A 17,422-nucleotide genomic window follows, 5' to 3' on the forward strand; every position below is an offset into this window, starting at 1 on the left:
GGGCTTCCTCCCAATTCATGTTTTTTCCTTCATAGTTTCTATAAGTAGACCCTATGATGAAATGTTGCCACGTGGATTTCTAGAATTCCACCCCCTGAACCATTTTCCAGTGTTTCTTTCTCTTTCTTTGCTTTGTAGTGTACCCAACCATCAGCCTCCCACAGCCATCCATCATCCTCATTTGGCCCATCAGGAAAGCAGGCTGAAGTTGTCCTTAGCTTTACAGTTGTTAGTTTTTCACCCTGGTTCTGACATCATTCAATGGCAGCCTCAGAGTATACAAAATCTGCTAGGCTTTGTCACTCGTCACCTTGGCTAGCAGTGACTGGGAACCGAAGCAATGAAGCAAGACAAGGATCAGCAATTTCATGCTTATATCGTGTTCTGTTGTCTCAGAGAGCTACTTATCCCGCCACATGCTGACTCAAGGATGAGTGGATAAACTTGTACACCCACAACATAGAAAGGCCCATAATGTGTGGCCAACTGATATTTGTTTCTTTGAATATTTCTCATATTTTGCCCACTATGAAATTCCTCCAAAACTGATAACTAATGATACAATATACCATTTTGAGAGTATAAGCAGTGGTATTCACAGCCCCACTCTTAGAAGTGGGGCTGCTTAGAAGCAGAAGGTATGATAGTCATTTTAGTCTGTACTTTTGTAGAGGAAGCTATTAAATGCTCATTTTGCAGACTGAATATGGAGAGGATATGTCAAACTCATCCATGAGTAGAAATATTAACTCAGTCCCCAGATCCTTCTATCATATAGCTGCAGCCCTAACTTGCCTGTCCTGCCCCCACCCATGAAAGGTGCATCTTACATATCCAGCTGCACAAAACTAGCAAACTTTGGACAGAATTAGTTAAAATAGTAATAGTAAACCTATTGCTAGGGAGCAGTGGCACTGTCAGAGCCAGACTATGGACTCAGGTCTAGAAGCTTGCAATCTTCCAAATTCAGAAATCTAGTAATCAGCAGAGTTTTGGGATTGTCTCATTTCTCTTGGGGAAAGGAAGGATAGTGGAATATCAGAAGAATGTGTGTAGGTCCTCAAAGAACTTCTTGCCCAGTACTTCTTGGCCCTGGTAGTGTCACAATTCAGAAACCCCATTCTGTTATTGGGGAATAACCCCAAATAATGACCCATTGTACTCAATGGAAATTGACTTCTAATAACAACATATAACATAGGATCACATCACAAAAGTGTGATTTAACAAAGCCACAGGTTCCGCAGAAGTAGGGGGAAACTAAACCACTATTTTAGATTTAAAAACATGATTCAGTAACATCCACACCCAGATAGAAACTAACACAATTACAGTACCCAAATGCAAACAAGAAGACTTCTGCACCTTTAAAAATTGTATAGAAGATAATATTTCTGCTATTAAAGACAGAGAATCCTGTCCTCTTGCATCAGGCCTTACTGCAAAAATTTGTATTTCATTTCAACAAGCGGAAGATGTAAAGCCTCATAATGTTGGAGAAAATACACTAAGATACAAACTGAAAGCTGAGGGGGAACCTATAAACGTTCTGCATTTCACTGTAGAGATTTCTAAAAGTATAATATCAGGGCCGGTTCATCCAGGCCATCAGGCCCGCAACTAGGGTCTGTGTCACCCAGAGCAAACATGGATTCCGTGCCCATTTTGGTGCCCCCCCAGCACTCATTTTGGCACCCCCCCCAGCGTGGCACCCAGGGCACATGCCCCATTTGTCCCCCCCCCCCAGTTGTGGCCCTGCAGGCCATGTTCAAACAGCCTAATTTACCCATTTCAAAATCTGTGCAATCAAGGCGGATCTTTGGATTTGCTTTGCCTTTACTTTGAAAAATGTAACCAACATTTAACATCAACAATACTCATAATAAGCTAGGTAGACAACAACCCTTGGACCTTGTTCCCCAAGTTTGTGTATTGGACCATTTGCAAATGAGGTTTGCTGTAATCTGTTCCCCAGAGAGTTTTCAGAAAGCAAAGAGCTGTAATCTGATCAAAGTTTTGTTTTGCTGGGCTGTTTCTGTGAAAATCTAATCCTCATCTTCAGATAAAAGGGAATGCTTCCAGTCTGGTAGCATTCAGAACTTCTCAGCCAAGAATAAACCTCCAAGGGACAACGATTGTGTACAAACTTTCTCAACAGGTACAGGAAGTGAAGCGTTCTTGTTTATATGAATAGTACTTGGTCTGGGCTTAGAAATATTTCCTCTGTGGAAGTGTTCAGACTTTGATCAAATAATTCCAGCCAAGTATAGATGTCTGCATTTTACTGGCATGTATCTGTGGCGCTGCGGGTTAAACCGCTGAGCTGCTGAGCTTGCCGATTGGAAGGTCGGCGGTTCGAATCAGCGTGACGGGTGAGCTCCCGTTGCTAGTCCCAGCTCCTGCCAACCTAGCAGTTCGAAAACATGCAAATGTGAGTAGATTAATAGGTACCGCTTCGGCGGGCAGGTAACGGCGTTCCGTTTAGTCGTGCTGGCCACATGACCACGGAAGTGTCTACGGACAAACGCCGGCTCTTTGGCTTTGAAACGGAGATGAGCACTGCCCCCTAGAGTCGGACACGACTGGACTTAATGTCAAGGGAAACCTTTACCTTTACTATCTGAATGATACATTTAATGTATATAACCAGGCCGTTACTATAAACTAATGTTCAGCTGTTTTCCCATCTGTCCTCAAGTACATCCATCCCATACTAAAGGAGGTAGCCTGAAAATAAGTTCTAGAGCAATTTAAAGGCTAAACAAAATTATTACTGAATAACGTTTATCTGGATCTGGAAAACAAAATCTTTAAGGTATTACAAGATTCTTTGCTGTTCATTTCCTTAGTGGTCTTGAAGTATTTAGTGTGTTTTATTCTTAATTTCATTTCAAAATAAATAGTTATTGGGAGAGAAGGAAAGAAAACTATAAGGTTAATTTGTTACTGCTATTAGTCCTATTAATGTGATTTACTAGTTAAAGATTATAGCACTATCTTATATATTCACAAGTTTCTCTAAATTAAATGGCCTACGTCCAAATAAGTGAGCATAGGACTGCAGACAAGTGTAACTGATTAATCATCTACCTTTTAATCAGTCAATTAAATCTCAACACGTTTATACATGAGCCAAATGATAATGTAAGCATGTTTCTGACCTACAAAAGGAAGTGTAAGAGAGAGCTGACTTCCTTAAAAAAAAAAACAAGTTAGGGCTTGCTAAACAAAATCTGGTCGGGACTATCCCATCCGAGGTGACTAAAAAGCAACCGGTTTTATGTATGATTTATTCATGCACTTTAGGAGTTTTTCTTAGGTGAGGGGCAGATTTCCTCCCTCATCCACCCCGCCCCCACTTCCGCCTTTGCCGGCTTTTTGAAGAGCTGAGTTTTCTCCTTCCTCTTCCCCGGGCGCGTTGTGCGCTGGACTGAGCGAGCGTGGCCGGGACCTCGCCCGTTGCTCTCGTGAGGCCGAGTCCCGCTGCGAGCCTCTGTATATTTGGGAGCGAACCTTTCGAAAGGCGGCAAGGTTGGTTTCCTAGCAAGCGAGCAGCCGAGTGCGCTGTCATAGCGCCATTTGTGCACCCAAGACGGGAATGGGGGCACGCGTCCCCCTTCACAGTCTCAAACTCTCCTTGCTTCCCTCCGTGTTCTCTTGCGCTTTGGGTAACGTGCGCTTTCCACCCAGGGCCGCAACTAGGGTCTGTGTCACCCGGGGCAAACATGGATTCCACACCCATTTTGGCGCCCCCCCCCCCAGCGCGGCGCCCGGGGCACATGCCCTGCTTGCCCCCCCCCCCTTTGCGGCCCTGTTTCCACCTTCCCTTCACCCGGCGGCCTCTTTCTGCCCGCGCGTAAATAGGAAGCTCGAGGAAGAAAGCGTGAGGCATTTTTCTTTTTAAAAAAGCATTTTGGATGGAGCACCCCAGAGCTGCACAGCAGAGCAGTTTGGCTGCAAAGGGGAGCGCAGATAAGATGCTAGTCCAGTGCAAGGGCCGGTGTAAGAGCCGGGCGTGCTGAATTCAGTGGGACTGGATTGGGAGTGAAAGGAGATGCAGGGGGGAAAGAAGCGCTATTAAATTCTCATTTACTCATTTCTGAGTAAATAGTAACAGATACTCGGTAATCGCAGGAATTTAAGCATCCGTGGATTACATCAAACATGTATGAATTTACAACGTTGTGAGAGTAAGAAATGGGGGCGGAGCACGGCAAGCGAAAGTTGGGCCGTGCACGTGTTCCCTTCCCGCGTTGTTGAAATGCGTGCCTCAGCCGGTCCAATCAGCGGTGGCCAAAGCGAGGAAGGGATTATGGGGTTTGTGGTTCATCCCCATCTGGAGAGTTCCAGCTTCCGGACTAATTACTGCAAGTCTAACTTTCCGTTTGGACTGCAAGAAGATCAAACCAGTCCATCCTCCAGGAAATAAAGCCAGACTGCTCACTTGAGGGGATGATATTAAAGGCAAAACTGAAATACTTTGGCCACATAATGAGAAGACAGGACACCCTGGAGAAGATGCTGATGCTAGGGAGAGTGGAAGGCAAAAGGAAGAGGGGCCGACCAAGGGCAAGATGGATGGATGATATTCTAGAGGTGACGGACTCGTCCCTGGGGGAGCTGGGGGTGTTGACGACTGACAGGAAGCTCTGGCGTGGGCTGGTCCATGAAGTTACGAAGAGTCGGAAGCGACTAAACGAATAAACAACAACAAACTTTCCGTTTGTTCAAGGAAGCTAACTCTGACATATAAAATTTCCAGAAATCTTCGGAAGTGACCTTTTTGGTTTGTTCTGAGAAGAATAAAATTGGGGGAAATTGAAAGCCTTTTCTGTTTAAGAGGCACCTTTTACTAATCTAAACATACTTTATTTCTTTAAGAACAAAAAACCCTAATACATAACTTGGTTTGTTATTACATTTTATCATATATTAAATTTAAAAGTATAGTTGATTCTTTTAAAAGTATGCTTAAGTAATTGATTTTGTGATAACGTATTACTAAGAATGTGAAAACATGTACTGCTGAGTGTCTTTTTGATTGTGGCAGAGCGCAAATCCAATAAATATAGGTAAAATAAGAGTTTAATATACTGAATTCAGAATTTTAAGTAGAGAATTATGGAATCCTTTCTTTCAGGTCCTTTCAGCTGGTCTAGTCTTCTATAAATTTGGAGGCAGAGCAAAAAGTTCTTTCCAGCCTCAACAACAGTCTTGACGTTCTCTGTCACAAACCAGTTCCTTGTTTCTAATCTCTACAGCGCTTTTGGCCAAAGACATCTCGAATTTTGAAAGTGCATTGTGAATGCTTTCAAAAAGTGTTGTCATCATTCATCTAGTGCAGTGTTTTTCAAACTTGGCAACTTTAACTTCAACTCCCAGAATTCCCCAGCCAGTTTGTGGGCACCTGTTTGTGGGCAACTGGCATTTGAGTCTGTGGGCAACAGGCACTTGAGCATAGCAACATTTCAGCCTTCCATTTATTTTTAGTTAAAAACATTAAAAAGGAGCTGGCATATTGAAGAGCCAAGATCTTTGTAGGCACAAGGGAGATATCGGTGGATACTCTGGTGTTGTGAGCTCATAATAGAGACTCTGGCTGTATAGCATATAACAATATATGGATTATATCTATTCCATTGTCCTCTTGGTCCTTTAATACCTAGTCACAGCTGGCAAGGAAAAAGGAAGCAATGGATCACTCCCTACAAAAGTGAACAAGGTAGCCCAGAAACCAAGAATCATTTTCTGTCTGTTGTAAAAATGGCAGTACCTCTTGGAGACAGAAATTCATATTCTTGCAAGTATAACTTGTCCTCCGTGTAGCAGTTATAATGATTATGCATAAAAATGACTTCCTCCTGCATATTTTCTAGTACTTGGAGAGGGGTAACAATTTCAACCTCCTTGTAAATATTTTATTCAATATTCTAAAAATATTTTTCATGGCAATGTTTTAAAAGTCCAGCTATTCAGGTAAAAGGTAACAAAAAAGACTCTCTGGGCAGGGTAGGGGGACTGTATTTAAACCAATAAATAAATAAATAACCCTCCCACCCAGAGTTAGGAACTTAGTATCTGCCTTGACCATAAGTTTCTTGGGAAAAGTAGGATTTGAATATTATAAACAACATCATCTCAATTCTGCAAGAGGCCAACCATACCACGTTGAGTCTTTTGACAAATATCCAAGTACTTGACGTTGCAATTGTATGTATGCACCTGAGAATTAAAGTTAATTAAACACAATGCCCCTGTTTCTACAACAAACTTAACCCAGTCTATTGTTAACCCAGTAAAACATTGAAACAGACTTATTTGTAGTCTGACAGCCCACAATCACACTAACTGGGTCAAAAAGTCACAATTCTGGGAATATCCCCTTGTTCCTAGAAATGCCTGGCATGTTCTAAGTTGTCATGCTAGGCAGACAGCAAAGCTTCATGACATCACTGGTCCCTTCCCTATTGGCCAGGCAGCCATGGATAGGTCACCACAATCAATTGTATTTGGGAACTGTGTTCTGAACTAGCAGCAATCTTAATATTAATCATCATCATCTTGGCAATAAGTTCTGTAACTGAGAGGCTTGCTTTTTCACCCATTCTTTCCATCTCTTTTTCTTGGAGGACTAGGTGGGCAAAATGGGTCAGTTGACTTGGTTTAGTTTGTTCCACAGCACAACTGACTGGGTGGAATGAGTTTAATCCTGTGCATGGCAAGGTGTGTTTAAGGCTAAATTTAATCCACTGAGGGTAGGTGATTGGATCAATTGGCACATTCTTGGTGTTCCTACAAACACATTAACTGTCTATTAACCCAGTTAAACATATTGTGAGAACAGGGCCATTGAGTTTTTATTTTCAAACCAGCCTGTATAGGAGTTGCTTCAATGCTTCCTCCTTCCGTAAGTCAAATAACCGGAAAGCTCTGGTTTTGAATTGATAAGCCCTGCAATCCTGCCTGTGGACCTGCTCAGTTCACTGGTGTTTTTAGAGACAAAGCACCTGGTGTTGCTGTTCAAAAGACAACATGCAGTTTTCCTATCTTCCTTCACCAATGTTTGGTGTGAAAAGAGAGAGAAGGCCTGGTGGGGAAAAAAATTAGACTTAGAACAAGGTCACTGGTCTTCCTGGAAAATCCCTTTAAGGAGACAGAATTCCTCATCCGGAAATACCTTTTTCATAGATCAGGTGTATATAATTACACCAGGGTGCTTAATTTGGGGAGGTGGGAATATTACATATCCTCCAACTGCTAGCTAACAGTCCAATTTGGCCCCAACTGACTTTTTTTTTTACCAATTAGTCCACTTAAAATTCTTCTCTAAATGTGAAATTACTCTTTAAATGTGCCTAAAAGGAAAACTAGGTTATATTCCCAAATAATGTACATTTAAAATTGGGGAATTGTGTTAGATTCACTGAGAATATGATAAAAAAACAAAACAAAAAAAATCTGGTAGCATCTACCATAGACTAACATGGTTCTCATCCTGCAATGATAATAAAAGCAATAAGGGTTTCTATCTAATCTTGGGGGGAGATCTCCCTCTTTCCACGTAAACACAGTACATTTTCTTAACTTTTTTTAAAGGAGTAGTATGTTACTGTTTCTTTGTCTTTATTCACCTGCTGGATGAAATAGTTTTATATTCAGTAAGATCTATCTCAGTCAGTCTGCTTGATACTTCTTGTATACCATCTTGAGAGTCTTCCAAAGTGCAAGCATTTGCACTTCAACATCTGGCCCATTTTTTTTCCTCTCACCTTTCCTATGTGGTTTCACATCCACCCTGAAGAATGTAACATTATTTATTTTTGTGACATTTTTGTTGGACCTGTGTTTGTAGCTTCACAAGTACATGTGTGATTCCCCAAAGCATTAAGGGATGGTTTCCCCTATATGAATGTGCCACCAAGAAATAACATCAGAAGAAGACTCCTGATAAATGCTTAAACACAGAGTTTTGTTAAAACCCTAAAATGGAAGAATGGGCTTGAACAGTTCAGGCCACCATTTTCCAACTGGGCCCTCTCTCTCTCTCTCTCTCATTATATATATATATAGAGAGAGAGAGAGATAGAACAACAAACAAGTGTTCCCAGCCAACATAATCCAGGGAAAGGCAGTCCCAGCCTGTATGGAAAACAATTGAAAAAGGCTGCTTCACACTGTAGGTCAAAAGTGGGGAATCTGCAGCCTTATTTTTCAACACAACTCCTGGCAGCCCAGTCAGTCCAGCCATTGACAAGGGATGCTCCGAGTTGTCCTTCAACAGCATCCAGCCAGTTGTAGGTTACCCACCTCTGCTGAAAGTAAAGATACAGATATTGTAGAAATTCGATCACTTCATATACTAAAAGAAACTCAACTAATCCACCCTACTTTTTATGAGACTAGGTCCTTATTCCTACTTTACTTAACAATGGAAGTATTTTTTTTTCTCACTTCCTAGAGAAAATTTCAGAAAAAAACTCACTGAGTGAGTTCCATCTTCTTCCTGCAGAAGGTACTTTCAGCACAATCCTGTGAGTGCTTATTCAAAAGTCAATTCCATGCATCCACTTTAAAAATTCCAGTTGTGTCTAGAATTATAGACTCAGGCTCCAACCATGAGTTGCAGCCTTGCTGAAGTCAGTGAAATTTATACTCCTCAATAGATACATAGGACTGTAGTAATGGTTAATAAATCAATTAATTGTTAAGCAACATTACATAAAATATTACTATATTCCTCTAACTTATTATTGATTATTAATTCCATTTCTGGAAAATAAAACCATCTACTAATGATAAAAGAACATGATAGATAGCATAGAGTTTTGCTAAAGCAGATTTAACCAATAGATTTAAATGTCACCCAGGAACATTTGCCTGTAAAATACCAATTTATTTTAATACTTAAAAAAAAATAATAAATCCAGTGATAAATGTTCATTATCGAGAATCAGCATAAAGTGCCAAATAGCAATAACTTTAAACCAAAAAGATATGGAATGTCTTGCGTTTTTTTTTTCTTTTTACACTGCTTAGGAAAAAAATAAAGATGATTCTGGATAAAATGCTTGTGTTGCGATTTGTCAGCAAACTCTCCCGCCCCCCTTTTACAAATCTCAGTTCACTCTCATCTGGACACATACTAACTTGAAAGTACCACTAAGACCACACTGTGCACAGCAGTCACTTTGATTTATTGTTATCAAGTTTCCCTTTTGTCACCTTAGTTGTTTTTTGTTGGTTGATTTTGTTTGCTTGGTTTTTCTTTCAATTTTTCTTTCAAATTACAAACTACCTCCTAAGGCACCAGACCACAAATAAACAGAAACTACAGGATGCTCACCAGAGCATGCAGAAAAGATCCCACAACCCCCATCCCCCCAAGACAGAAGTGTTAAAATCTGTAGAGGATGGCAGGACCCCTTTTACAACACGATCTCCTTCAGAAGCTTGCCTCTTTTCAACACAGTTTATCAGTGATCTTCTCTCCCATCTCAGCTGTGCCCCAAATGTGGAGTGAGTTAGGATCACGATCTTCTAGATTTTCTTTTCCAAAGGATATAAAGGAGACACCTTTAAACAAGTCACTTGCAAAAGAATAAACTTAATTGGGGAGGTAGAAAGCTATTTGTTGTTTGTATTTAAACTGAGGACAAAGATCCCTCTCCAATACTTGAGCACCACCTTTTGACGTAAAGTTTAGTGAAGTCATGCAGGACCTACACTTGGAAATACCCAGGTTTTGGAAAGACTGACTGCATTTTTGTGCATATTGGTTTGTGGTTTTCTTGAATTTTTTTTAAGTATTAAATTATGTTTAGTGTTCCCCATTGCCTCTGTCAAGAATCTGATCTAAAAATGTAGAGTGAAGTGATGAAGTCCATGGGGGCTAGAATCTTTAGCATTTCATTTTGGAAGGTTTGAGTTCCTTTACTTGTGTGTGCAGTGTCTTGTGAACAGCTAGAGTCCTGGATTGGCAAAATCCTTTTCCACATTCTTGACACTTAAAAGGTTTTTCTTTTGAGTGGATATATCTGGGAAGAGAAAATAAGAGAGAGATAGAGAGAGATTGTTATTGTACATTTAACCTCTCCAGCAAAATATAGTTCTGTTTCAACTTGCTGAAATACAAACATTTGGTTAAAAAGAAATTAAAGGGAGCTTTGTTATACTGAAGAAAACTCTAATCACTTTGGGTTTGGATGCAGAATTAATTTTGATCCCGCTGTGCTTTACTGTTTAAACAGTGGCATCTTTAGTTAGCTGTATGCCATACACACAATACGTACATGATTATGTAATGATGCAATTGCCATGATTATGTGCTTGTATCAGGATGCCAGACTGAAGTGCAAAAGTTGTGTCATTTTTGTGATTATGTCATCACATAGTCACCGTTTGCTCTTCCTTGCCCACCCTGCAAATGGTCAAGTACACAGCGATCTTTATGTCATGCAATTTTTCTGTTAATATCAGTATGAAGTTCTGTCCAAAATGAACACAAAGAGATATATTTAGAGCATCTCCTTCTTACAACTGGCTGGGAAAATAAAAAAAATCAAAGAACCCACACTCCCAGAAAATAATTGGCTTGGAAAGTTTGATGTAAGTACAATATCCAGTTCCATGTTAGTAACATCAGTAGAATTTCTACAGCAGATTTGTATCAGTAAGTCCCACTGTTTTCAGACAATTCTGAAATCATGTTTTCAGCTCCCATTATGTTTAGTAGTGCTTACTCTTAGGGAAAGGTGGAAAGAATGAAATCCTAAAAGCACCAATCCTAAAAGCACTTCATCTACTAGGACTACCATATCTGGGCTGAAAAAACCCAAATAGCAGCAAAGAGTTAGGAGTATCTTGGCAGTCTTCTAGACTGGACTTCAGCAGATTACACAGAGTAGCCTTAATTTATACATGGACTTTTGGATAGCTAAAGGAGAAGGATCCAAAAAACCAATTTTTTTAGTTGTTTAAAGTGACCAAGGAAGGTCTCCAACTTTAAGCAGAACAGTCCTGGAGGAAGAATGTTTAATACTTCAGCTATCTTTAAATCTCCCTCCCAGAACTGCTATTAGTCCTGCAGTAGACAACATAGAAGCCTTTCTTATTTCCCATCTCTAAAATTGGAAATCATTTTAAAGTTACATTGTCATGGTAGTATGACAGTCTATAAATGAAATAACCAAAGGAACCTAATTATTTATAAGTTCCTAATTATTTTTCTAAATTCCATTAACATTCACTTGGCCTTCCCTGCTCAAATATAAAAGAGAGGCAGAAACAATGAATTGATGGAAAAGTCCAGAAACCTTAAAACTAGAATGAACAGTGAAAAAAAATTCACAAAGGAGCTTCACCCAATATTAATAAGCATGTGTGCTTTCAAACTTTAAACTGGTTTGAAAGCAGCTTAACTATAATGGTTTATTTTTAAGGCACATGTCTTATTTTGTCAGGGTGCTGAGAATTCTCTATTAGATTTCAGTATAATTTTCATAATCCTTAAGATTAATGCTACACTTTGAAACTGGTTTAATGTGTAGAGTAGGCGTACATTTATGATACCAGTAAAAATATGGAAATCCATACCAAATGAAGAAGCATTACAGTAAGTAAGATTTAATGCTTTTTTTTCCCTTTGTGTACATGTCATGAAAAGAATGCACCAAAAGCTACATAAAATATCTTGGGGGAAATGTTGATTTTGTAGTCAAAGATTGAATCTAGTTTTGGCGTTAGATTACCAAGGTTTCTGGATGTATTTAGTGTTTTAAAGCAGAGTTTATTGATTGGACTGTTGGGAACTGTTACTTAGAGCAGACTATAATGTAAAAAAAATAAAATTAAAAAATGGCAGGGGGAGAATTATGATACATTTTCTAAACAAGAGTTTAAAAACTAAGCAAAGAAAAGTCCTCATCTGCAATGTTGTGATACCAATATATCTACATCTTTTTTCCCTGTTTTTTAAATCCATGGAGTTAAATGGAGCCAAGACTGTAGCCCAATAATTAGTTAGCCTCTCCTCATTAAATTCTTGGAACTTACTTCTAAGAAAATGGGTTCAATAGGATATGTTCAAAGGGGTTTTATATGAAATACCCATTTATACTTTGAATTGGTAATACATGCTTATTTAAGGGAGGTCACAGTTCAAAGAGTCCTGTACGTACTTTATATACAGAAGATTCAGGTTTGATAAGTTTTGCCATTGGTGTTCACATGGCATCTGTTCTGCCTGGCATAAGCTACTATCTGTATGCCCAGCTAGTAAGTTAAAGTTGCCAGAGGTAAAGCTCTGGAACCTGTGGGCCTCCAGATGTTGCTGAGCTTCAGCTGCCTGGGCCAATAAGGAATGCTGAGAGTTGTAGTTCAGCAAAACCTAGAGAAGCCCAGGTTTTTCACCTAGACAGTGATAAAAGTATAGTACAATATGATTATTTCCAATAAAATAGTTCCTTTGTTGTGATTCTAGCTTGCACATTTACTCCATAAGCTTAAGTAACTTAAAGTTGAATGAGGTTTACTCTGGTATCCTCCAGATATCTTCAACTACAATCCTTAAAATCCTCGACTAGCATAATGTTTTGAAGTAAGCAGGGGGTTATCTAATGGGCATCAGTTTGAAGAAAGCTGGTATATGAGACTGAAATAGTCATCAGTGCTGCTCAAACTAAGGAGCATAGGCAATCAGCCACGAGTTAAGGGTGGAAGGGGAAGCATGCAGATTCAGTCCTGGACACCTACTCAGAGGAGAATCTGGCCTTTGGGTTCATGGGGTTACACACCATTGATGTGAGAGACCTGTAACAAAGATCATTACCACTTTCTTCATGGTAATAGCAAGGAGCATGGAACAGGAGAGGATGGGACATATCAGGTTATCAGTGATGCCGTCAGAGAAGGATATGGATGTTCATAGCCTCACTCAGGAAAATTAAGTGCATCCCAAAGTACCAATCTAGTTGAGCCTATTTTGAATGAAATAATATTTATTTCGTAGAAATGGGAACATAAGACCATGAAAAGCAGTCTCTAGAACTACATAACTGTATCAGTGCCTACAAGAGATCTTATCTTCATTTTTCCTAGTGTTCAGTTAAGAATTGTTTGCACATTCAAGCCCTACATTGTCAACATAAAATTATCTGCAAAAAAAGCATATCCATCACTTAAATGGGATGTATTATATTTAAATCAAAGCAGTACCATGTATAACATGTATTTACAGTACAATCTGAATAAGCAATATTATGATAAATTTCCTGAACGATGCACCTTAAAATCCTTTATAATAAACCTGGGCTTCACTAAATAAACATATTCGATCAATGGGCATACCTGTGATCCCTCAGGTGATCTTGCCTTCTGAAGGCCTTATGACAAATGTCACACGTATATGGCCTTTCATCTGTGTGGGTTCTTTCATGAATCAAAAGGTTGTATGACTTGGTGAAGTGTCTGCCACAGAATTTGCACACAAACTCCTTCTTGGTTTTGGAGGGTAACCGCCCACGGGTGGGTTTCTTCTCGGGGGAAAGTTTGGTCACTTCAAGCAATGAGCCCAGGCCTGCAGAGGAGCCTTGGTTGTCTATCTGTCCCAGTTTTGAATGATCTTCTTGGGTGGCAGCCACAGCAAGGTTTGCAAAATCAAATCTAGGCTTGGCTTTGAGTGGCACACTTGCCGCTTCATGCTTGGGATGGATGACATGTGGGAACAGCGGGAAGGCAGGCAGCTGGAATCTGGCATCCACTAGGCTGGTCACCCCAGGCACTTTGGAGAAAGATGAGCGGGGCAAATGCATGGCAGGATAGCCCAAAGTCCATTGGTGAAGGTGAACAGCATGGAGGGCACTGAAGCCATAGAGGTTGGGCAGGTGGTCCGAAGGCACTGCAGGCAGGCCGTTGAAGGCTTGCAGAAAGGAGTAATTGGTAAGCTGCAGGGAAGGGTGGATGGGTACTGGGGCAGGCAAAGTCTTACTCCCCATACTGGCCGAGATGTCTGAAAGAGAAGGCAAGTGCCTGCAAGAAAGGGGGTGTGGGGGGGAGAGAGAAACATAAAATGGACTGAAAAAATGAATTATGGAACAAGGCAGCTATTACCTTTAATTTAACTTAATTATCATGAATAGAAATGAGACGGCACAGAAGAGCAGGTGTAACCTAATGTTCAAAGAACATAACACTAAGTCCTAAGTTCAGATTCTTTCTCTGCCATGACATCAGTCTCATTTTGTAATAGGACTTCCCTGACAGATTATTTTAACAAGTATACCTCCTTAACCACTGGGAAGCCTTAAGCAGCTACCGAAAATAGAAATGCTAAAGGGCAATGGCAAAAGCCCCTCTAACTTTTTCTCCTGAGGCCTGGCCATTGTCCCAGAGCTAGTCTTCTACCTGATGGCAGTGTGAACCTGGTCACAGTATTGAAGTGAGGTTCAGCTACTACTTCTGAGGGCTTCTGTCCACATCATGTTCTTCACTGCATACAACAAAACATCTCTGGGCAATCCTGTATGAAGCGCTTCCAACTTTGCCCAATGTGATAGACCTTGGTATCTTGGAGACATCAGGTGAGGGAAGGCTGCACTGTATCAATGTCATTTTGATTCAGTCTGTTATAAAAGCACAGCCATGCATTTAAAGAAATAGAATCCAATACTTGCAGGGCTGTACAGAAAAGGAACTTAAATTATATGTGCCCAGACAGAGGATAAGGATTCAGAGCAGAAACTAAGCCAAGGAAGGACAAAGTTGTCAACCAGTGAAGAAAGGCAAAGGTGCATCAGGACACTTGCTATTAGCTATGGACTGTTAGTTAAGTCATTCTAACCCACAATGTGAGAGGCAGTTTGGTCTAGTGGTTAAGGTACCAGGCTAGAGACCAGGAGATGGTGAGTTCTAGTTCCGCCTTAGGCATGAAAGCTGGCTGGGTGACTCTGGGCCAGTCACTCTGCCTCAGCCCTAGCAAGCAGGCCATGGCAAACCACTTCTGAAATTTTGCCAAGAAAACAGCAGGGACTAGTTCAGGCAGTTGTGAAGAGTCAACACTGGCTCAAGGGTGTGTGTGCGTGCACACACACACACCCCACAATGTGTGAAGGCTGGATGCTGGGATAGTCGTACCACTGACTTACAAACTTCTTTGAGGAAGGGAGGAAGGGATGAAAGCAAGCAAGCTGGAGGGGAGGACATACTCTGCCTGTACAGCAGAGACCCATTTTCCCAGCTCAGAGCTTCCTTTACTGCTTCTGCCGCAAAAATGGACAGGCACTGAGTTTTATGGAGAAAACAAAACTTGTACAGTATGTCTTCGGGATATTTAATAATAAGCTTATCTTTGGCAAAGTTATACTGGCACACACCTGGTAAATCGGCTCAGGGTGAGATCAGGCACCTCCCTTGCCATTCATTTCTTTAGAAAAGTGGGCTTGGTGTTCCCCAAACGTCACCCCATCCCAGGTTTATCTCCCTCAAGCCACATAACAGGAGCCTACTTCACGGCCAAGAGTGCCCATTTGCCCAACGGTAGGAGAACAAAGAGCTCTGGATGTGAGCCACTCTAAACCCTGAAGCCGCTTTTACTTTTTGCCCAACCTAGGCGACGCAGAGCCGCTTTTCCATTGGCTTGCAGTCCTTCGGAAGGAGCCAATGGGAGTTATCTCGCGCTACGAATCCGTAAGCAAACCTCTCGCGTTCTAAGCAATGTCACAGAGTTCCCGCACTTTTTTTTTTCCTGGAGATCAATGAGGGCAGGTCGCGCTCAGGCGTCGTGGAAATCAAGGAAGACGCGGGTTCCGCAAACGCCGGTCGCCTTTTTAAGTGACTTCCTTGCCTCTTCTCTCTCTCTTCCCCTACCCTGCCGCTGTTTCAACTTTGACATCCAATTTGCGTTGGATGACAAAACTGATTTCAAAGCGCCGCTTCTACGTCGGAAAAATGTCGAAGGCAGCGACGCTGGCCATTTCCCATATGCCTTCCTCTGATATGCGACACCTACTCAGTGAATGGGGCACCGACCAAGCCGGTGATATCCCTTATAGCCGGCCTACTCCGAAAGAAGGCCTTGGGATTTAACGAGACCTGCCATCGGCTATTTCTGCTCGGAGCCACAAACTTAATCCATAGCGAAGGACTAGTGGTAGGAATAAATAAGATCCGGCCTCTCCCCCTCCGCCCCACTTTTCTTTCCCTCTGTGTATGGAAAGACCCAATGTCCTCTGTCTTCTCGCGGTCAATTATAAAAGAAGTGGTTCTGGTTAAAACTTGGACGAGACACCACGAGAAAATCCCAAAGTTGTAACTTTGACTGCAAAGTTTAAAAAAAATTCGGAAGACAGCAATGGCAAATCATGTCCTACTGTTTGAGAAAAATTACACGGAAAACTACACAGACCTGAAATTTCCAGGAGTTGAACCTGACTTGAGGCTTATCCTTTACTGGTGGGGTGGGGGTTGTTTTTATTGGATTGTGGTAGGGATCAAGCCAAGCCCGTGGTCTTTCAACTGCGTCTCCAATCAGAGGCGGAGAATGGCACCGCAAGCCTAAAACTCGGAAGGGCTGAGCCAAGTTCTGAAGCCTCGGGTTCCAGGAACCACTTCGAACATCTCAGGAAGCGAAGGGACTGTAACTTGTTGCCGAAGTCAGCGACAACACTGACATCGGTTTGAATGGCACTGATTTACCATTCCCTTCAAGAGGAAATGGTGATAGAAACGCCAGCCGCCTCCAACCTGGAGCCTTCCTTAATGGGATTACTGTACGGCACTCAACATGCTCACCAGCAATTCTGGGAGTTGTATCCATCAGCTACCTGCAGGGCACCCGGAGAGGAAGTTAATTCTAGGCTTAGAATAAAGCGACCGGCCTGAAACCGTTTGTGCCTTCAGTTTAAACAGGCCGGGCGAAATGCCGGCACAGACTCGCGGGGAGCAAGGAGGGTTGAACATGGTCTCCCCCTGTTCGAATAATCCCTCGTGGCAAAGAAGGACGGAGTCACTTTAACCAGTTACGCCCAAGAGTCCTTCCAGAAGACCGCTAAACCTGAATCGGGCAAGGTGAACGCGCTTTGAAGTTCTACCTGAGGGATGCCTGCCTCAAAAAGAAATAGCAGAGGTTGGACCAGAGGTTGGGGAATACCGTATATAACCAAACAAAACAGACCCTCAGATCGAACTGTATGTGTCTGGGCCTGACTTGTCTTGCATACACCACCGTTTCGCATACTGGAGTCACTTAAATTAAAACCTTGCCCTTCAATCTCGGCTTGGCACACGGTTAGTCGGGCTGCTTCCCCGGAAGTCGGATGCCTGGGAAGTCCTTACGGATGACCGCCTGCCAAAGTCCAAGACGGTCTTTTGGAACCAAGCTTGCAGCGGCGGCAAGTGAGGTTCCGACTTCCGCTCACAATTTGGGCAG

At 41.7% G+C, this 17,422-nt stretch overlaps 1 protein-coding gene across 2 annotated transcripts; it reads right to left on the reverse strand.

Annotated features, from left to right (window-relative positions):
• Positions 1 to 304: 304 nt before the first annotated feature.
• OSR1 (odd-skipped related transcription factor 1) lies at positions 305 to 14,051 on the reverse strand. 2 transcript variants are annotated; one of them, XR_010068713.1, is made up of 3 exons: positions 13,345 to 14,051; positions 9,223 to 10,034; positions 305 to 315 (listed from the first exon to the last, which is right to left on the reverse strand). XR_010068713.1 is itself a non-coding variant. In XM_063314880.1 (2 exons), exons 1-2 carry the CDS (start codon positions 13,989 to 13,991, stop codon positions 9,899 to 9,901), a joined length of 783 nt encoding a protein of 260 aa, XP_063170950.1. In that variant the 5' UTR covers positions 13,992 to 14,051; the 3' UTR covers positions 9,176 to 9,898. The 2 variants fall into 2 exon arrangements, 1 of the variants encoding a protein (XP_063170950.1); XM_063314880.1 differs by lacking the exon at positions 305 to 315 and having other exon boundaries at positions 9,176 to 10,034.
• Positions 14,052 to 17,422: the final 3,371 nt, after the last annotated feature.

This window comes from Candoia aspera, chromosome 1, assembly GCF_035149785.1.
Source record: "Candoia aspera isolate rCanAsp1 chromosome 1, rCanAsp1.hap2, whole genome shotgun sequence".
NCBI lineage: Eukaryota > Metazoa > Chordata > Lepidosauria > Squamata > Boidae > Candoia > Candoia aspera.